This window comes from Prionailurus viverrinus, chromosome F2 (assembly GCF_022837055.1).
Source record: "Prionailurus viverrinus isolate Anna chromosome F2, UM_Priviv_1.0, whole genome shotgun sequence".
Taxonomy (NCBI): Eukaryota; Metazoa; Chordata; class Mammalia; order Carnivora; family Felidae; genus Prionailurus; species Prionailurus viverrinus.
In genome coordinates this window covers 19135295-19158544 of record NC_062578.1, presented here as the reverse complement: position 1 = coordinate 19158544, position 23250 = coordinate 19135295, and the positions used below count along the sequence as shown (strand labels likewise).

The 23250-nt window shown below is 37.0% G+C and overlaps 1 protein-coding gene across 1 annotated transcript in view; it reads right to left on the bottom strand.

The window, feature by feature from the left end:
* The window catches only part of CF2H8orf34 (chromosome F2 C8orf34 homolog), a 402422-nt gene that overhangs the window by 130836 nt on the left and 248336 nt on the right, over window positions 1-23250 (bottom strand). The window contains 1 exon segment of the mRNA XM_047842390.1: window positions 5267-5402. Coding sequence (XP_047698346.1) covers window positions 5267-5402 — 136 coding nt within the window.

Sequence of the window (23250 nt, the reverse complement as noted above, 5' to 3'; positions counted from 1 at the left end):
ATCTTACAACAGAAATTCATGACATTGAATTTAAAAATTTAATTTGAAACTCAAAATCTGGCAAACCACTGTTCTTTAAAACTGCAGAAGTGTTGCTGATTATTTGCATTATTGACCTACTGACACTTTGCTTTTTAGTTGATACTACTTAGTGTGATTCCCAGACAACAAATGAAACTTGTTTTGCCCATACCATTCAAGGATTTGTAGTTATATTGGTAGAATCTTCCAAAAGTCAAACCAAGACAATGAACACATTAAAAATCTATTTTGTAAGGAGTAAAATCAGCAGTTATAAGGACACTACAACATCCTACACAGAAAATTCTTTACTTAAAATTGTTGCTTTTATAATGGCTTCTTTACTTTATGATCTGAGGGGGAAAATGAGATGTTCTGGGTTAGAATCTTAATATATCTTGGTGGTCAGATATCTACTAGCCAACATTTTCCCACTTGCTGGATGATGTCATCTCTTTGTTTAAATCACACAATTGCAGCAATGCCCACATCAGACTAAGGCCATTCAGACCTATAGGAATAACACTACTCCAGAATAATTTTCCAGCTTGGAAACACAGCTTTGTTTTATCTGCACTTTCCCAACCGTGAGTGAAAAATTTATGAAAAAAAGAAATTCTATAATCTTATTTCTTGTAAATAGGCTAAATCAATAAACTTTTGAAATTATTGATATTTTAGTCACTTTGTCCCACATAAAACTTTACAGAGCAATTTACTGTGAGTTCCTCTTCTCCTGATGTCTTGGAAAGTGAAAGTCCCTCCAGTGGTCACCTGTATTTTATACCCCTCAATCATTCCAGTAGACTGTATGTCTCTTTCCAGATGATGTCTTCCAATCAGTTTCTGAATGAGAAGTGCTCTGTGGCCATTGGCTGAATGCCCTCAACTTGATAAGGGCAATAACGTTCTGGACATATCATATGCAAACTCACTCCTAGATACTGTAACCCCCTAAGTAGCTCACAAGTGGTGTCATATCTGAAAAAAAGACTGAGAAAAATGGCAATCTAAAGAGTAGACTCAACGTCTTACCACCAACTTGCTCATTGATGGGCTCTTTGCAGAAACTCTGAACATCACTGAGTCTCACTGATGCTGTCCTGAGCTTATTGACAGTATCTTGCAGCTATGGTGTTACTTGGAGATAACAACAAAACCATTAAGTTCACCTATTGCATTATACCTCTCCAGTTCTATGGAAAAAAAGTGATTTCTTGATCTTGAAACTTGAAGAAACAACAAACTAATAACCAACAAAAATATTGCCACCTTACACTCTTATTAAATACAGAAATCCTGGAAGATGGATGTACTTTTTTCCCTAGCTAGCTAGAAGCCTAAGGCAGGAGAAAATTCCTGAACATCAGAAAAATGAAGCTCTTTTTTCTTCAATACCTGAGCACTTTAATCCAACCCTCTCAAGAAGATGGGAAAAAACTCAAAGTATTTTGAACTGTTTAAGTATTTACATGGTAATTATCCCAGTGAGTGAGAGAAAGAGAAGAGGAAACCCTTTGTTCCTTGAGATCCTTGTACTGTGAACAATTTGCTAGCTGCCTTTGCATACATTATCCTGTCCAGACCTCTTAATTGTCATTAGAGGTTATCTCCAGGATTTCGAGAACTCCATTTCACAGAGGAGACCAGATTTACTGAATATTTGCATAATTTTTCCCAAGATGGCACACTAGGTAACTTAGGGTACGTATTTAGATCCCTTTGCCAGACTTTGAAGGATGTTGTCTATTTTATCTTTGCTGTAAAGCCTTGAAAAGTATTGGTAATTATGTGCTGCAACTGAACATTAATTATCCAAAACTTTATTATCTATTATCACTAGACTGTCTCCAATCCAGTGAGATTTGGAATTAAATCCTGATCCTAAAAGGCCCAAAATCTAATGTCCAGGCTTCCTCCATAAAGCCCCCATTATCCCTTATTATCTTCGAGGCTGGGTACCAGTGCCCACTCAAAAAGAACAATGAGAATGGGCACAGTTGTCTAAATGAAGCAATCATTTTCTCCATGTTGGTCTAGTCTACAGCACTGGATTTCTTACTGACTCACTCTGAGTTCTGAGGGATCACCTGGTGACTCCAAAACTACTACCTGCCTACCATAAACTCCTGTGCATAGCCTTGTAGTATCAGCTGTCTCTTCTGAGCGCCAGAATCTTCTCCTGTGGCCAGGCTAGGAACCTCAGTCAGCATTCTTCCAGTCCTGATTCATTGTTTATCATTTCTGCAAATACGTTTCTACAAATGAGAGGTTACAAAGGCCTGCAGACTTAGGCAGGTAGTGTAGATGAGTGAAGCTGGACAGACAATCCAAGGTGAAATGGAGCACCACTGTGGAGTCTAAGCTTCTGGCTGGGGAAGCCGCTACTAGGTAATCATCTGGGAATGTGGGCCTGGTATTATCACCTGTACAGATTTTTACAAGAAGACAGAAATCCCAATATTTTATGTAATATTGGCAACTAATCCAATTGTGTTTCTAAATATTACGGAGATACACAATGCAAATGAACACTGCCCACAGTCCTCTAGTTAATGACTTCTGCCTCAGGTAATTGCTCAGCCCTGGCTTAAAAAGCATAATTCTCACAGTCTTAAAAGTCTTACTTGCAACAAGGAGAGGTGAGCCAACAATATAAATTTATGTTTGAAAAATAATTATGGAGGAATTTGATTACCATATCAATGCATTACAAAAGTAATCCACTCTAAGTAGTACCGGGAGATAATTCTCCATGAGTCTCTCAAGTTACTACCTATCTTGTGAGCAGAGACACTGACAACCTTTGTTTCAGACAATCTGTTCAGGAATGTTTATACTACAAACAGCCTTGGAAGAGAAATATGGAGTCTCCCTGTAGAGCTATGGTAACTTCCCATTACAAAACACTCAGGGTTCCTCTCTAGTACTATAACTTTCTTTCCTATTTGTGTCATTCTGTGAAATTTGTGGCTTTGGGGACCAGTGAAAATGCTAACACCCGGAGTCCTCTGTCTCTGACAACTGTCTTCTTCCAGCATTGATAAAAACAATTGCAAATAAGGTAAAGTCTCGGGTTTTTAAAGGTTCTTGATAACCGATATTAAGTTTTTCCTCCACTCTGAATTTTGACCATGGTATCTACTCTAAAATCAACAGCCTTATGTCTCTTTCCATACTCTTTACCACATTTCCCTGAATCAATATATCCTTATCTTGCTTTTGAAAATACAACATTGCCTCTTCTCCATCAAAAGAGTCATGAGCTCCCATCATTTTTAACACCAAAATCTCTTCCTATCTCATTGTTTTTAACTATTTGAGGCTTCCGTCTTTGCCCTCAGACAATAACTTGGTGCTTCGCAATAACATAACCTAACATTACAATAGTAATTAATTCTCAGTGTTAATTGAGAATTAAATAAATTTATATATTTAATGTGCTTAAAATAGTACATATGTATGTAGTACATAGTGAGAAAGCAATAATATAACTGATTATTTATTCAATCGAATCTCTTTAATAAATTAGTTAAGGGCTCAACTTTAAATTCAGGTTGTGACTTATAGCCTAACTCTATTATTGACAAGCTGAATGGTGGGTAATTTAGGGTTAGGTATGTGCTTGGTCTTTTCTCAATTCAAATTCTCAATAGTTTAGAAAGGTATCATTTTCATAAGCTTTTGAAAAAAACAATCTTCTACAAATGATATGAAGGACCAAATACTAATCCCTCACAAGGCAAAGTATAAATGAACAAATATACTGTTAAAAAGAAACCACAGGGCCATAATGGAGCCATTTAAGTTAAGCCCCCAAGTCAGTAAACCAAGACTTAATACTTAACCTAACTGCAGTTTCAACTCTCCAGGAGTGTGTAACCTTTAACCAGTCAACATGGGGATTTCCTGGTCAGCACGAGGAAGTTTACTGATAGACCCCTTCCTTTCCACCTAGGAGGGCCAGGCCACATCGCCTAAAACAATGGATTCTTTGCTAACAATTCCCCCCTCATTCCTCTGCCTTTTTACCTTTAAAAACCTTTTCTTTCCTGTTGCTCAGTGGAACTCTTTTCAGTTTGGATGCTGCTTCATTCAGGAATTGTTTGATAAAGCCAATTCCATCTTCAAAATTTACCCAGCTGAATTTTTGTTATTTAACAAATACTATAAAGGCTTTTTTTAGAAAAATACAAAACTTTCCCATAGGTGACCTGTACACTCAAGATGCCTACATACCATCACATAAATATTAGAAGTTTTCTTCACAGCCCTAATCAAAGTCAGTTCACCCAAATATTATTTCCATTGATGTTTCCACTGTGCTATGGCATTTTTTCCTAATGGTCTCAAATAACATCCCTGCCTTTCTATTTTTCTAAGCCTGTGACAATTAAAATAAAAATTTCAAAAGGGTAAAAGGAAAGAGGAAAAACTACAAAAATCTGATTTGATTTTCCTACACTCCCCGCCCCCCATTTCCCAGCGGCTAATCCCCTCTCAAACAGTACAATAGAACAGCTAGACATAAAGAAAAGGAGATAAGACTGGCCAGCCAGTGCATTGTTCTTGCTAATCTGCACCATTTACATAAGGGTTAGAAGGCTTGTTTTATCATTTAAACAGGCTTAAAAGCCTCTTTGCAAATGAGATTTAGTTCCTACAAAAGAATGAATTCTAGCTATTTGGTGAGTTTCTGCTAGACCAGCACTGGGAGCTGACTTGGCAGTAACTTAAGCCACTTCTTTGGCCACATACAGTCTATGCAAAGATTGCTTCCAGCTGCCAAAACTGAAAAGTGTCAAGCTGATTAAATTCTTTCCAGGAGGTGAACAAGATGAGGAGCAGGTTAAGAGGCCACTAATATCAGATCTTAAAGGATACCTGGGCAAACTCGTTTTTACGCGGGTGCTTTAAAAGTGGCTTTGAACCCTTAAAGCCCTTAGAGTCAGCCTTTGAAAGGGAACAGAAGGGAAGGCAGCAAATGAAATTCAGAGACAGAAAGAGTTAAAATTTCTCAAACTGTGAAGTGAGGGCAAGCTAAACTCTTTGATTCATTGTTGGTCTGAGTGGCATTGAACACAAGGATACACTGCACGACTAACTCCCTTGCCAATGTTAGCACAAAAGGTAATTTGAAGTAAATGATTTTCTTAACATAGAGGAGTACACCCTTTGCATCAAAATCTTAGATTTTAAAAATTAAGATCATATTTTTATATACCATACCTATTATTTGTTTTACCTGGCACACCTTGAACAGATGTTCAACGTGACCTTCGCCTGAGGTTCGGCAGGGTGAGTAGCACGACCTTGGTTAAATTTGCTCCCAGAAGGTACAAGGGTAGTTACTCCCTCCATTCTTAAATCATCGAGATCCTCTGTAACAACATAAACAATTGCAGAGAAAAAATTAGCCCTAATGGAATTAATAAGAAAAGTCCATATTTTCAGGTATCTGCCAATAGTTAAGCAAAACATTGTATTTCCACTTTGCAAAAATACTACCTCATGCTTCAATTATTTTTCAAATCATTTCTAGATGTAGTTGGAGACAAATTACATGAGAAGATTTACAGAAGAAAAATGGTAAGAGACTGAGTCTGTTTTGGACAGTGGGCAGACCATCTATGCCTACAGAACATGGGTCTATCACCTTTTTGTAACTGGTCAAAGAAACCAACCTAAAATCTCTATAGCAATTAGCCTCACATGGTCAAGACTCAGTCAATGACTGCCAGTTTCTCAATTTTTGCCTTTGCTTCCAACTCAGAGCCAACCAAAGACAAGACTATATGTCTTCCAAATTAATTATATAAGATCATTTGCTTCTAATTAACTTGCCTTTGAAAGGGCGGGCCTACGCCAGCCGACTCCATCTTGTTCTGTGTCCTTCACCTTGACCACACCTCCTCCCCTTGAGTAAACCCCCCCTCACCTGCCAGACCCTTCCTCGGGACCCCTCCCCAGCCAATCGGCTGAGGCCATAGCCATTACCTCACCAACTGCCCCCAGGCCCCAATAAAACCTTTGTCCTTTTGAAACTCGCTCTCTTTCCCTGGTATCTCACCGCTGCGTCGGTGCAGGTAGGGGATTGAGCTCGAGCTAGCTCGAATAAAGGCTCTTTGCTTTTGCATCGGACTCGGCTCCCTAGTGGTCTTTGGGGATCACGAATTCTGGGCATAACACCTTCACAACTTTCCTATCCAACAGCTTCCAATAAGAGCATGTCTGAAGGCTTCTCTGTTTTCACTCTTAACCTTTCCTTTTTGTTTTCACATGGGGAGGACAATATACCTGAATAGTCATGCCAAGGTTCACCAAAGCCCGTGCCTACTTTTCCCAGGTTCTTTTTTTTTTTTTTTAATTTTTTTTTTCAACGTTTATTTATTTTTGGGACAGAGAGAGACACAGCATGAACGGGGGAGGGGCAGAGAGAGAGGGAGACACAGAATCGGAAACAGGCTCCAGGCTCTGAGCCATCAGCCCAGAGCCGGAGGCGGGGCTCGAACTCACGGACCGCGAGATGGTGACCTGGCTGAAGTCGGACGCTTAACCGACTGTGCCACCCAGGCGCCCCTCCCAGGTTCTTAATCAAGACTAAAAGATTTAAGTTTCCCTGGTAATTCAGTCCTGATGGAATATGTACATGATCCCCTGCTTTATTCATAGCACAAGGACTCCTGTAAAAAGGATTCTATTTATTTGTTCTCAGTCTTAGCAAAAGACGGACATAAAGTTTCAAAAGATAAATTATAATTTTGCCAAAACATAATCCATCATTTGAGGTTATAACCTATATAAGTAGGCAAATCACTCTCTCCTGATAAGGCTATAGGACTATCTGAACATCTGACACCCCTCCCAAAACAATCAAGAGTATTTTGGGTTTAAAGGGGTATTGTAAACAAGTGTCAAATTTTCCTGAGATTGTGACAACTTTCAGTTTAAGTCATAAACAGGCTTTCCATTATCTGAAGAAGGCTTGTCACAGGAGTCTATTTGTCTCCTACCTCAGGCAATCCCAACTAACATTTTTTCGTCTACTTGCACATGAGCAATTTGGCAAGCCCACAGAGTTTTAACTCAATTTCATGTGAGTCATAAAAACTCATCACTTTGACTTGGTTGAAAAGGCGCATTCCCTTTGTTTTAGAGCAATAACCACCACTTCAAAATTTGGTGCTTTTGCTGAAATAGTTATATAGACTTCTCTCTTGATCTTATGGTTCCTCATACAACACAGACATTACTACTGTCTGAAAACACAGCACCTTTCAGCTATAGCTAATTAGCCTCCATGAGATTTTGTTCATGTCTCTTCCTCGTAGTACTGTTCACCACTGAGACATGACTGATCTGCCCTCTCCTGCCCCTACCAGAAAAAGAGAACTTCACAATTTTCTTAGCTCGGAGAACTTACTATATTCCATTCAGTCTTTTTGAGGGCTCCCATTGAAAAGTCTGGCCTAATATTATTTGTTGATAGATCATACCTCAAAACTTCAAACTGGAGTAGAAAATGTCTTACCAATTTAAGCTTGCCTTTGGAATACAATCCTCTACGTGAAGTAAAATCAGCCCAGATGGCAGAATTATTGCACTTACTTGAGCTTGTCAACTAGACAAAGACCACAGAGTATATATACACATGTATATACGAATTTGGGATGCTTTGGAAACAAAGGGGTCAACTCTGTTGGAACTCCCATCAAAAATGGACAAGATGTTTACATGCATTCCTTCTTCAAAAAGAGGTAACAATTATAAAAGTTGGGGTTCATGAAAACAGAAATAATATGGGAGCTAAAGGAAATAATCTCTAGCAGATCATTTTGCCAAACAAGTGGCCTTAACAAGGATTTTGACACTATTAAACTCAAAGGATAAATCCTTAAAGGAATTCAAAGAGACCTTTGTAAAACGTCAACATTTAGCCCCTCGTTTTGAAAAAAATAAAAGGGAAAAAATGTGGTTCTACCTTCACTAGATAATCTCTGGTGTCCTCAAGACAGCTGCTTGGTGGCACTAGGTGGTTTCAAATGTATATTAGCTAAATTTCTCCATGAAACTACTCATCATGGGACAGATAAATTGGTTATTATCTTAAATTAACATGGCTGGGTTAACTTTAAAAAGATAGCTGAAGTAATATTTAAGTCATGTGGACTTATCACCAGCATAATTCTAGAAAAGCTGTAAATGTGAGTCATGGCCAGAAACTAAAGCTTCAAGGGCCCTTCTGATGGATTTTAAATAGCTTTCACTTTCCATGAGATTTCAATATGATTTAGCTGTTGTATGCCTGTATAATTTCAGGATGGGTCGAAACATTGTTTTGTCAAAAAGCTATGATCTTTACAGTTGCTAAAAATGTGCTCAACTTTGTGTTTCCAGCCTTGGGAATATAAATTTTTATCAAATGACCCAGGCACACTTTTCACAAGAAATACGACAAAAGAACTCTGTAAGGTATTACCCCTTACTCAGAAACCATGTCGCTCTTACCATCTATATACTTCTGAAAAGGTAGAAAGAATAATGATACCCTTGAAATAAAACTAACAAAACTTTCAGAAACCCTTGACCTCTTTTGTCAAGGGTACTCCTACCCACCCTCGATGCAGTACAGTCTGCTCCATCAGGGACATATTGTTTGCTTCCCTATGAACTGGTAACTGGAAGGCCCATGTGTTTAAAGATTTTACGTATGATACTATCCTCATGCACACAGACATCACAAAATATTACAGGTTAAGGGTGCATTCAAACAGTCTTCTTAAATAGCCTCTTCATGATTTTCAACTATGAGGCTTTATCTATCAGAAGATGTATCAGGGAAAAACTGCTCTTCAACCTAATTGGAAGGGATTCTATCAGATACTGTTAACAACAGATACAGAAGTAAAACTCTCTGGAGTAAATACTTGGGCTCACATTTCACAACTAAAGAAGTAATCCAGAATCAACAAAAGTGGAAGCCTGACTTACTAGGGGACCTCAACTGAAGATTCTCAGAGATTCTCTAGAAGCAGTTGATCTTCATAGCAGAGGATGATCCAAGACCCAAATTTTAGAATAATCCAGATAGTGGACAGTTTCTGTACAAGATTCTGGATAAAAACCTCTGCCTAATTCCTATTTTGTTTTTTATCTGCTTACTTATAATCATTTCTCATTTTCTAGAGACCCTGGATGTTGCCTATCCATAATGACCTTTTTTCTTTTATTCTCCTTTTACTAAACTTAGATCAAAGTATAATTATTGTAACACCAATCTTTGATTATCCCAAACAATAGCCTTCAAGCTCACTGGTTGCTAGATACACTATTTCTCACTAGACCCTAATGATGAAAATCTAGGGCAAATTCCAATCTAGGGGAAATGAGATCAAAGGGAATTATAACCAATGGTGTCTTCACTTGCACCTACGGGGACAGATGACCTTAAATAGATCCATTTGTGACTCTGCTAGTATCCTTTTCTCACAGAAAAAGAGAGGGACCTTCCTAAGATGATGGGCCAATTATTCACCACCTGGACCAATAGAAATGCAAATATGTAATCCAGCTAATAGAAGGTCTGGATTCCAACCTCAAGTCATGAACAGTTTCTTTTTTCCTGGATATCCATGTGTTCCTAACAGATACTACTTCCTTTGCAGCCAGGATAGCTAGCCTTGCTTGCCTTATACTACTATCTTACACACTTTAAGAATAGTATTACAAACTTTATCTGCACATAGACACTCTAATTCTATAAATCATCAAATCTGAAAATTACAATTGAGATATAAGCTCCAAAATGAGGCTACCCTTGATTATTCAGACACATTACCTGGAGGTGTTACCAATTCAGTACTCCTACAAATAAGCAAAGCAGTGTTTCCAATAGTAAAAACCATACAAACAAAAGACTGTAAGACCTGTCATTTTAACTCTGGCATAAGTTATAAAATTATACCACTCATAACCTAGATGGATTATAGATCGGTCTCAATTCCTTGGCAAGGGTAATAATGGACAATTTAGATTTCTTGTTCACTAGTCATGACAGTATCTCTGCCATTCATTGCTAACATTTCATGCTGTACTTGGCTCAATGGAACAGATAAGTTAGAAAAAGCTACCTATCATTTTAAGGAAAAAAAGCTTTTTGGTTCTCTAAGATTGATCTTTATGACCTACAGAATTATTCTCTTGGCCTTGTTCGGACATTCAGGCTGTTGTTTTTGAAGTATCTCAAATGAACTTTTAATTATTCTTGTTTATGTCACAGGGGTCATGATACCAGCCCATTTAATTATACCATCTTAATACTTAATGCAAGTTTTAAATGCCTCTACACAGCCACTTTCTTATCAGATGGCCACCATGAGGATACAACATCAAAAAGATTAAGAAGCCCTTGGGATGCAACCAATTATGGAGACAAGTGAACAATCATCAAGCAGTGAAGATCTGGATCTCTAGTCATCTTCTGGCCAACTTTTTGCATGGACAGTATGACTAAAGGAGGGGACTTAGAGATTGAACATACAAACAGAGGGAGGAAAGATCATCGAGGACATTAGAACACTTCCCACACCTCTGCTGGAACAACCCTGTGAAGCCTTAGCAGAAATTAGCCCCAAACATTCAGGACTTGGTTAATAAAGGCCGGCTTCCCTCCTTTTGTGCCCATTTCCGACTCAGAACCATCCAGAGAAAGTCAAATGTGCTACCCAAACCAAGTGCAAAGGCCGTCTGCTTCTAGTGAGCTTGCTTGCAGGTTCCTCATGCCAACAGCTTCCAATCACAGCATAGCTCAAGCCTTCTCTCCACCTCATCCCCCTCCCCCGACAAACAGTAGAATCTCCATGCCAGAATTCTCTTTCTACTTGCAAATTCAAGAAATGTATTTCACAAGGTGTTTTGAAGTTAGCCTAGGCACCCCATCCCCATCTGAGTATGATCTTTTTTTTTTTCTTTCTAGCTCAGAATAACTATCACACAGAGGCAGAAAAAGAGAACCCTAGAGTGAGAAGCCTGCTGGAATTCACTTGCTAGTTCGTTGGAGCCTTCAGGGTGCTGCAAGCTAAGACCACCTCAGCCAGCTGCATTGGCTGTGGACTGTCCAATGCAGCTGTGATGATGTAGTGCAGTTGGCTCTTAAAGTCTTGGGAGAAGGCTTACTCTGAGAAATACTGATCCTTTTATTCCTTACCAATATTAGTTCTGCCAAAGACGATCAATAAGCTCCTAAAAACTATAGAGTACTTACCAAAGCTCTAAAGGGTGATGCAACTATAAAGAATCCTGCATCCTGTTTAGTCATGGAAGGCTACTAATAATCTATGTTTAGTTTGCAAAGGAAAAAAAAAATACAAATCTAGGTATCCATAATTCCATTTCCTTAACAGCCTTATTACAGGGAGCAGGTGTCTAGGATTAAATCATCAAAGAAAAAAACAGAAATGCCTAAACTTTGAAAATTTGGAAAGTTTACACAAATTGAAAGAGAAGGAGAAAAACAAATTAAAGAATTTGAGTAAGATCCTGTCCAAGGCATTTTCAGTATTGGATAAGTCAAGGCAAGAAATGCTGAGAACTTCTAAAGATAGAAAACTTAGGTTCTGTGAACATCGATGGTATCAGTGTTTCCTTTTCTTCCTTCCCTCCTTCCTCTCTCCCTCCCTCACTACTCCTTTCCTCCCTCCTTCTCTTTTTTTCCTTCCTTCCTTCCTTCCTTCCTCTCTTCCCTTTTTTGGGCTTTTTTTTTCTAAATAAAATGTTCTCCAAGATATTCCTCCACAGTATGCAGCCAAGTGCTGTAACTATGGTAGATAGGTAGATATACCATATACCATCTTTGGTAGTAAGTAGATACAAATTCAGTCTATTAAGGAAAGACTCTAGCCAACTAAAATTTTCTGTAAAGCAATCTGAAATACATTTTCACCAGAGAATCTCATAATTCTTAAGATTATAGTGGTAGAGTAAGATTATGTACAAATAATCTGGTGGGAATTTTTAAAAATATTCTTGCTCTTTTTTGATACTATGAAGTCTAACTGTCTAGTGGATATTAATGTCTACTTAAGAAGGTAGGTAACTATAATACGATATAATTAGTTTTATCCCAGAGACAAAACATATATAAATGGTTTAAATGTTATGGAAAACAAATAAGAAAGCAACAAACCGAGGCTTTTTAAAAACAACAACAACAACAACAACAACAAAACCTGCCAGATATTATCTATAAATGCTTGGCACTATTCTATTTTAATGAGGTAGAATATTTTCAGTTTCTAACTGAAATCTAAGTGATAAAGTAATTATTAGAATGATGAATACACTGGGGTGCCTGGGTGGCCTAGTGTGTTTAAGCATCCAACTTTGGCTCAAGTCATGATCTCAGGGTTCATGGGTTAGAGCCTCGTGTCAAGCCTCACATCAGGCACTGTGCTGATGGCTCAGAGCCTGGAGCCTGCTTCAGACTCTGTGTCTCGCTCTCTCTTTGTCCCTCTCTGCTCATGCTCTGTCTCTCTCCCTCAAAAATAAACATTAAAAAAAATTATAAAATTTAGGAAAGCTGAATACATTAAGTAAGAAGTGAGTAAAAGTATATAAGCCAGACCAGGTAGGAAATGACTTTTCGGAGGGATGGAAGAACATGAAAATGCACATAGACTTGAAAGTATATAGTATTTGGGGGGATTTTATGCAGCTATTCGACTATAACCTGAGATGTATAGGGATATCAGGATGTAATACTGGAAAAGAGCCTGGTCTCAGATAATGAAGGGAGATAAAATTATCAAATCTATGTCTTAAAAAGATAACTGTAAGTGTATTTACTAAAAAAAACAATTTTCTAGAGTTATATACAATGTTTAGAAATTTTCTTTTTGAACATAGACAATGCTATGATCTCTATAATATAGAGATATTATCTCAATAAAATATTCTTCATTGAAATGAATATATTCAATTACATTTAGTAAATGAGCTCATAAATATATTACTCATCACTATAAATGCATTTCTCATTAATAAGTTCTTATATAAGAACATACAATTGTACATTCAACTAAATATCAAGAATATATTTGATATAGTTAATATGATCAATTTATTATAGAACTATACCATCTAATTTAATAGTGACTAGCCACATGTTGCTACAGAACATTCAGAATGGCTAGTTTGAATTGTGATATGCTGTTATGAGTAAAGTAAACACAGAATTTAGAAGACTTAGAAGAACATAATACAAAATATCTAATTTATAACATTTTTAGTGACTATGTGTTGAAATAATAATAGTTTGGATATGCTGCATTAAATGAACTTTATTATTATTTTCTTTTTAAGTAGGCTCCATGCCTAGCATGGAGCCCAATGTGGGGCTTGAACTCACAACCCTGAGATCAAGACCTGAGCTGAGATCAAGAGTCGGACACTTAACAGACTGAGCCACCTAGGCGCCCCTAAATAAACTTTATTATTACAATTAATTTTACCTATTTCTTTTTCCTTTTTTAATGTAATTACTGGAAACTTTAAAATTACATAAGTTGCTCCAATTTGTGTGGCTCATATTGTATTTCTATTGGACAGTGCTGTTCTAGAACATGTATTTCATGAATATATTAATTAAAATTATATTTTAAATAAACTAAACTATGCTATATCCTATAGCTTTAGACTAACTTAATATGCCTTGAATTGATGCAAATAAGAATATAGTCATGAAATATATGTGAGAATATTCCTGAGAACAATATAATCATTTTCATTGACTCTATTCAAAAGATTATTTACTTTTTCTTTTTTAATTTTTTTAACGTTTATTTACTACTGAGAGAGAGAGAGAGAGAGTGAGCAGGAGAGGGGTAGAGAGAGGAGGAGACACAGAAGCCGAAGCAGGCTCCAGGCTCTGAGCCATCAGCACAGAGCCCGATGCGGGGCTCGAACTCACAAACCGCAAGATCATGACCAGAGCCAAAGTCGGTCACCCAACCGACTGAGCCACCCAGGCGCCCCAGATTATTTACTTTCATTACTTGCTATCCTGCTCTCTGGCTTTATTTTTTTCCCCTTAGCCCTTATCACTCACTACCTGAATATATATATATATATATATATATATATATATATATACCTGAATACACACACACACACACACACACACACACACATATACACAAACAGACAACATACATTTGTGTTCCACATGCCTACAGCCATTTGGAAAAGTAAAAACTGGAAGCTAGGAGATGAGGGAGAAAGGAGTCTATATCAGTAGTGCATATATAAGCTTCTGGCAGCCTGGAGTAAGGAAGGCACAATAAAAAGAGAGAGAAATGTGTTAGGAGGTAATTTCCGAGGAAGACTCCGTAGGTTTAGTGAACGATTGAATGTGAAATCCCGGCAGGTTTCTCCACATTACATTTTTGGGGAATATAGGAAGAGATAATGTCTTTGGTTTGGCACGTGCTGAGATGTATCTGTCTTCAGGATATCCATAGGGATGTTTGATAGACAGAGGGACAAGTCTAGGGCTGGAAGTGGGGGTGGAGTGAAGTTACAGACCATATGGCTGAGAAAAACTGATAAAATTATCAGCCCCGCAGTTAAAACTAAGCAGTGACACTTCTTATGTTAATTTTCTCTATAAGTGAAATGATACATTATATTCATATTATATTTAAAAGAAGAGAGTAAAAAAAAAATTTTTTTTCCCACAGGAGGAAGCATGAAGCAGTAACATATTTTTAAAGGTAGCCTATAAAATAGTGATGCATCCTTTGACTCACAGGGACACTATTGAGGAAAACGAACTAATTTATGACTAAAGACTTTGAGCACTTTATCTTTATACAATCTAAATAACCAAGAATTAATCAAGCAAAGAATTGTTTTGATTTAATTTAAGGAAATAACAGCTGCCTAGATGAAATAATCTCAGGACTTTCATTTCGTTCAAGTGTAATCCATGAAATAATTTACAGCTGCTTGAACTAGACAATGTGGGATCTGAGCGAATTTTCACATCTGTTTCTAGGAACTTTATAACAAAAATTAAAAGCTTTCCAAACATAAGTCCCTTCACAGTGATTCAGCGAAGGGTTACCCAAGAATTATATGGCATTGCAATTGGTTTGTTGATTTACGTTGATAGTGCTGATTTGGTCAAATATTTTAAGCAGATGTTATATATTCTGAGTGAATTATTAAAAATAAAACAAATGTTAAGAAAATATATAAGAAATTAGACAAGTTTAAGTAAAATATTTATGAAAACTTTTTTCTTATGCAAGACAGCTATATTTCCTTATAAGGGGGAAAGAAACAATGGAGAGCAAAACAATTCACTTTGCTGGGATAAATTCTGGTTAAAAGGTGGAGGGAAAATGTTAAGGCCATGATTCTATTGATTCTCTGTTTCTATGATAGGAAAAAAAAATAAAAAAAGGATAAAATAGGCAGAGAGGGAAAGGATTAGGACCTGACATCCTTGGTGGGGAAAGACATATTTTGGAACAATGCTGGGGGTATCTGACCACAGCAAACCCCCTCAGGCAACTCTCCCTCAAGTTTCCTTCAGCAATTTGATGAAAGACCTGACCAAAAATAAGTAGACCATAAAACCTATGACCCACGAGGAACTGGTATGGCCATAGACCACCCCTCATACAATGGAAATGAGTCAATCAGGAGCGGACAACAGAGCACCTAGAGTTATCCAGCCAATCAGGATAAAACCTGAGAAGGAACTGGGGAGAAGGGAAGGGGTGGGGCAACCAGAACCTTAAAAAACAAGCACCTTTGCCTATTGTTGACAAGCATTCACTTTTGAATGTCTCCTCTCTGTAAAGAGAGCTTTCCTACTATTCTTCCTTCCTAATCTTATATTCTAATAAACTTTTGCCTGCTGCTCATTTTGTGTCCACCTCTTCATTCTTCGAAGTGGCGAGACAACAAATCTCAGGTATTGTGGTAAAAAATCCTCCCACATTTCAGTCATGCCTGAAATAGGAGTTCAGCATTCTTTCTCCATATATCAGAAGAGCACAACTTAACCAAATTTGTAAATAGTTAAGAACAAAGTGATTGATATCAGAAATTATAGGCTATAATTTTTTTGAATGACTTTAGTTTAAAAAAAAATTTAAGTTAGGGGTGCCTGGGTGGCTCAGTTGGTTAAGGATCTGACTTCAGCTCAGGTCATGATCTCAAGGTTCAGGAGTTCGAGCCCCACCTTGGGCTCTTTGCTGTCAGCACAGAGTCCACCTCAGATCCTATGACCTCCTCTCTCTTTGGCCCTCCCTGCTCACTCACTAGCTCTCTCAAAAATAATCATTAAAAAAATTTTTTTTTTTTTAATTTTAAGTTAGAATTGCATCGGGGAAAAAATGTCTTGTGGAATTTAAATGCTGTGCTGGTTTCCCTCTTTAGTAACATGAGAGTAGGTTACAGAGTATTTACTTTCCTTGACCACATGAGATCAATAAACAAAGAAAGTGATTAGACCAGTAAGTTAGGGAAACTGTTTACAGAAATTTAAATTTACATGTATTCTGTATCATCTACTATTAACTGAAAGGAGCGAGAAACTTCCTGAGATATCTTTGTTAGCTACCAGTTCCTGTTTAATTTCTTTGACCTTCAAGAGCCAAACACATCATGACCACAAACATTTGTAAAAATTTATAGGCTAGAATTTGTTCACTTAGATTGCAAATGAATCACAAGTCTTGTGCTAATTGAACCAATCATGATGTAAATTGTGAAGGCTTTACTGTTAGTCAGAAAAATTAAGACATCTGGGAATGGTTTTCTCTTTCCAGTCTGCAAGAAAATACTACTGCTTCTAGCAAATTCAAATCCAGACACTACTCGCAAAGACTGGTTTCTGCATCAGAGCGTATCTATTTTTCTTAATTTTCACCCACCACATATTTAAGAGATTATATTGTATAAACAAAAAAAATTTTTTTTGACTTTTTCCTGAAACTTTTGTCACCTTCTGAATTGCTGTGATGACACATTGTGGATAACACAGAATGAGGGACCATATCTGAAGGGTAGCATCAGGGACTGGATTTGAGGGATAGTAGGGGGAAGCTCGAGAAGGGAGATCAAAAAAGAGCTTAGAAGTAGAGGAAAAAAACTGGAAAACATTAAGTGAGGCAAACCGGGCAAAGTGTTCAGAGTGTAGACTCGAGCATGGCCAATAATGGTATCCAGGTAGTCACAGAGAAAGGTTGATTAATCTAAAAGACTGGAATTTAGTAAATGATTGATTTTCATAAGGTGATGAGTAAAAAGGTGTAGGTTTTTCAAATATAAAAATCACTGCAAAATCTTGCCTTTTCATTTCTCATCCCAATGGTTTAGTTACAGAATGATGAGCCACCATTACGTTACGGCAAGCATTGTTTCACCCTCTACGGGTGATACAACATATATACATCTATTCTTTTTGTTTTTAAACTGTTAACCCTATTTAAAATAATTTTTACATTCCTACAGACTCTATGTTAAATAAATAAGGTATTAATTTGTTGATTGCTAGTGAACATTGACCATCAACCTAACATATATAGCCTGCACCATATTTGTTGATATTTTGATTTTTGCCAGACCACAAGTATTAGTTGGGATCACTTTGAAGAGTGTTTCTGCATGGAGAACACATAATTTGTTACCTCAAAATAAGCCTTTTGGAGAGAATATGATAAATTTATACACTAATTGATACAGTCCCAAGACCAGCAGTTAAATTTTCTGTATCTATTCTCTAAACTTATCTTTAGTAGAATTGACTCTACCTGAAGTCAGTTTATTTTATATACATGATGCAAATACAGGAAGGTAAATTAATGTGATATTTGTGATTAAACTCAGGATTTATTGTCAGTTTACTTTTCTCTTGGGTTTCAAGTGTAATATGTCTTTGGTGGTTGACATCTTCCATCACTACCCTTCTTTCCTCTTTCTTTTCTTGTATTCCATCCTTATTTTTGCTTAAGTCTTCAGCTTTGATAGTATTCTTCTTACTAGATACTAGACATTGTAGACTTCTTTTGCTCCAATAGTCCTCCATTTTAATTCCTTTGTACTTTGCTTTACTCCTTCTCTCGACTTTGTGCTATTGATATTGAGATTTTCATCTCATCATGTGATATTCTCAGTTAGGCAAATTTTAACCCACTACATGCACATTTAAAAAGTTTTTTAAAAGTTAGACAAAAACGTATTTCATGATGCTTGTCACATTTGTTGGAATTCTAAATCCAATATGGCTAATTCAAAAATAGCATTAAGTATCATAGCTACCCCTCTTCCTATTCCCTCCAAACTCCCTTTATTTCTGTTTTCTGCTCAGCCCTTTGGAATACATTTTAAAAGAATCAAATTTTTGGAAAATAAAAAAAGAAGACCATGGCTGGCCATATACTAAAATTGTTACTGATGTATTTTGGCTGTGGTTGCCAACTCATTCTCCCTTGTGGTGTGCCACAGGCAAGAAGCAAGCACAGGACATACCTTTCCCATCACTGAGATGGGAGCCACATGCCACAAGACGTTGCCATCCTGTCTGACACACTGTAAGTTCTCTTTCCATTCCATGTTGCTTTCTTGGAATTCACATGCTGTTCTCATCCTTTACACTTCAAGCCACAAAACACTGCAACCCCAAATGAAATTTTACAAGACCATTTTCAACTCTGTTCCGTTTTCTTGGATAGTGGCCTCTATGGAACTATTCTTTAATAACATGTCATACAGCATGATATCACCTAAGAACCCATCTCACACCCTAATTATAGAAACATTTTGAGTTTACTAAACATGGATATTTAAAGATAAGAAAAAAAAATAAAAATAAAAAAATGTACAAAATGGCTACACAATATACTCCTTCTACAGCATCCTTAGCCTCTTTCTGTGCCTCGAACAATCCAATAATGCCAATGTTTTCAGGTCTCTGTACTTACTGTGCTCCCTACCTATGGTGCCCTTTCCCCAGATATGACCATACAGGGCTTCTCTCCCTTCATTCAAATCTCTGCTCAAATATTCACCTCCAAGAGGGGATTTCCTTTACTATTCTATCTAAGAGAGCATCATTTATCATATTTATCCTTTTTATCTTTCTTTATCTCCAGAACATTTGTGACATTCTGTAATTACTTTTTATGCTTATCGGTTCCTCATTTGATTCTCCACTAATAAATTTCCAGGAGGGTAGAGAGTGTCTTACATTTCCTATACAGTCCCTGGAACATAATTGATGTTCTATGCATATATTTTGAGTGAATGAGTGGATGAATCATCCCAACACCATGATATACATGCCATCGTTATTCCATTTCATTGACAAGGTATATTGTAGATAAGGTCCCTCAGAAAATGTGAAGCATTTCCCCAAGGCATATAGTATTAATTGGAAGAGACAGCAATTGAAGATTGATTGGTTTGACTTCAGAGGTGAGGATCAGCTTTTATATATACACATAAACACCTGCAACAAATGATTTCTCAAATTAGTGCTCATATAAGTTATTAACAGTATTATTTGCCTTCCATGTTTCAGTATACTTGTATCACATTAACTCCAAATATAATACCACTCTCCAATGTCAAACATTTAGAGGAAAACTATCATTTGCTCAGTGTCTGTTATGTTTTAATCACTCTTTTAGGTGCTTTCAGATGTTACACCTTATTTTGCCCCACATAACAACCCTCCAACATAATGGTCTCAACCATGGGTAATTTATTCTTCCCCCTCCACCACAAGGAAACATAAGACAATATCTGGAGACATTTTGTTGTTGTTGTTGTCATAGGTGAGGGAAGGGGGTGGTGGATATTACTGGGATCTAGTGGGTAGAGGCCAGCCTCTTACAACAAAGAATGTTAATAACATCCAAAATGTCTATAGTGCTGAGGTTGAGAACCCCTGCTCTAAGGTTTGTTTTATTCCCCATTTACCTGCATTACAGGCAGGGACCTTACATGAATAAAATGGATAGGTATAAAAAAACAGACTATTGGCAGGAGATTAAGCAGTTTGGGGAGTTTAAAGTATAGGCCAAACAATAGTGTTTGGCCAAATAAGTTTAATCTATGGATTCTGACATTTGAGTTAGACTCTAGTTTGATCAGGTCACACGATTAATATGTTGTGCAGCCTGGATTTGAACAGAACACTAAGGTGATGTTTTCCCAACCATAGCACAATACTCTATTCATACCACATTACTGATTAACTCCGTTACACAAAGATGGCTTAGTCTGCTGGTGCTACTCTGCTTTTACCTTAACGCCAATGAAACCAACAACATATTCACCATACACCCTCACTCCAAATGATATCTATATAATGGATATTTTCCCTGAAAATTTCATAGGACTATGGAAGAGATAGTCTCTTGACTATTTATTTTGACTAAATTGAACTTTGAACAGCAAAACTTCCCCTAAACTGTCTTTAAACATCTTGGGGCTTTTACCAATTTTTGTTCCCAAAAGCTCTTTCATATTTTGCATCCCATCTTTTTTTATTTTCCCTCCTTTCTTAACTACAGCCTCATCCACAGTCCTTCTGGTGTACAACTGAACTCACTCTCAGTTTGCATCCCCACTCAACACCATGATGAATAAAACAAAGATTTCACCTTGAGATTTGTTCTTATAAAACAAGTTTCTGCCATGACCATTTACTACAAGGTCTTTTAGTATAATGAAAGCCCCAAGCTTATAGCTGCACCATTCATCACCCTACAAGTCTGCTATATGAATAATGCAAAAAGCACATATGTTCTGGCCCCTTCTCGACTCACAACACTGATTTCTTTGCCCTTCAACAGCACTATACATGAGAAAGAAAACAAGAGGAGTTACATAAAGATTAATATGCCGAACACATCTGTGTCACAATGACTCTAAGATGATCCATAATCCCTGCTTTCCAGTATTTATGCCCTTGTATAATTCTCTCCCATGAAAGTGTGGTTGAGCATAGCAACTTATCTTCTAAATAGCAGAATGAAGCCAAGTTGCTTGTGTGATTAGGTTTTTTAAAAATGTGACTTTAATCTTGCTAGCACATGTTTTCCATTGTTTTGTTTGTTTGTTTGTTTTTGGCTTGCACACTTTGACAAAACAAGTTGCCATGTTTTGGAGGCCCACATGACAAGGAACACAGGGTGGCTTCTGCCAACATCCAGGTAGGAACTGAGGACCTCAGTCCGATAACCCTTAAGGAACTGAATTCTCCCAACAATGCTTTGAGCTTGAAGGGAGATCGTTCCCCAACTGAGCATCAGAAGACACTCCAGGAGTCCTGATTGACATCTTGATTGCAACCTTGTAAGAAATCCTAAAGTGGAAGACATAACTGAGCTGTGCCTACATACCTGACCCAAAGAAATTGTGAGATAATAAATGTGTATTTTTTTAAGACGTTTAAGTATATGGTAATCTGTTGCAAAGCCGTAGATAACAAATACTACATTCAAGCTATTTTTCTTTTCTCCAAATTATTTAGAATAAAATTCTTAATGAAGTCTGAAAGAATTACTTTAGTGGGTAGTTTTACATTAAATAGCCTGACTTGAAGATTAGTTGAACTTATCAAAGTATATAAAAGACAAAACAGTTAAAATTTCAAACCACCTTATTTTAAGAGACCTAGTCATTCAAATAATTCCTTAAAGTGTTTTCCAAGTTTCAAAATGGCAAACAAAATTATGAATTAAAGATGAATAGTTATCATAATTTAACATTTGGCCAAGTTTATCATACACAGAGCTAGGTTGTATATAAAGTATCTTTATATACAGTTTATAGTATATTGGCGTTCCACCCATAATTATTTAATATAATACTTTCACCCATAGTTAATAAAATAACATGATGTAATTTTGTTATTTTAAATTATAAAGTTTTATAGTAACTGAATTTTCCCTTTGTAGTTGCAGTGTTGATTATAGCTATGATTTGATACTGTATCTTAAATTTAAACCAAAATTATAACATCATTTGGGTAGGAAAAATATGATCTACTTTATGAGTCTCAGATCCAATATGTGGTTTTCATGAATACATTCTGGCAAAAAAAATGGAGTCCGCCTGTAGCAGCTTTTCATAGAAGGTGCACACATATACACACAGATAGACAGACATACACACATATACATGCATACAGACACACATATATACTCATACTCATACAGACATACACACCCATACTCACATATACATACACAGACACACACACACACACACACACACACACTGCTGGAGGACTCAAGCACCACATGACCCATTATATTTCACACTGTCCTAGCTCAGAATCTCCAAATGGATGATTGCCATGGCTTAGATAAAGCCAGAGCCATAGGAAAAGTCATCCAATATTTCTTCTGTGTTTCATATTTCAGAACTTTTGAAATGAAAGCACTTTTTCATATAAAACACATTGAACATATTTCTAGATCTAACTTCAGTGTATTGGTGTTCCCACATTCAGGCAAATATTTATATATTTCTCAGTCTATGGATCACTATTTCCCAACACAAACACTCCATTCCAGGAGGTTTGGTTTATTCACAGCCTCCAAAACACATGCAGACCGTTCCAGAACTAATTACAACTAAGATGGGTAAAAAAATGTAGTATTCTTTATTTTTTATATGTTATCTGTAAGTGATCCATCCTTTTGCATAAGAGGGCAAATAAAACAAAATTAAACAAATAATAATAATAATAAGCCCTTACATTTGCCTTTTAAAGGTATCTTAATCTCCTCTGGCTTAAGCTTTCTTTTTCAATAAGTGTAGTCTCTTTTTAATTTAGATAGAGTCAAATTAAGTTCAAACTCCCAAAAAGGACTTTTTTTTCCTTCTTTCAAGTTTCACTTTTCTCCCTTGCCAGATAAGGTTGGGATCTGGTTACAAAGGGAAGAGTGTATGTCCTCAGGACAATGGCTAGCAAGCAGCTACTCTGTGCAGACCCATATGCCCACCTCTGTGTTCCTTGCTGGACTCTGAGAAGATTGTGCTTACGCAGTCTGGTGTTTGGGCATGGCTTGTTCTCAGTATGGTCAGGAGCCTGGGCATCATCCCTCCACACCACTGATTCAGCTCCACTTCCATTCTGGGATCCTCTGAGTCCCACCTCCAGCTTCTTCCTTCACTCAGCCTAGGCTGGGACATCACATCTCT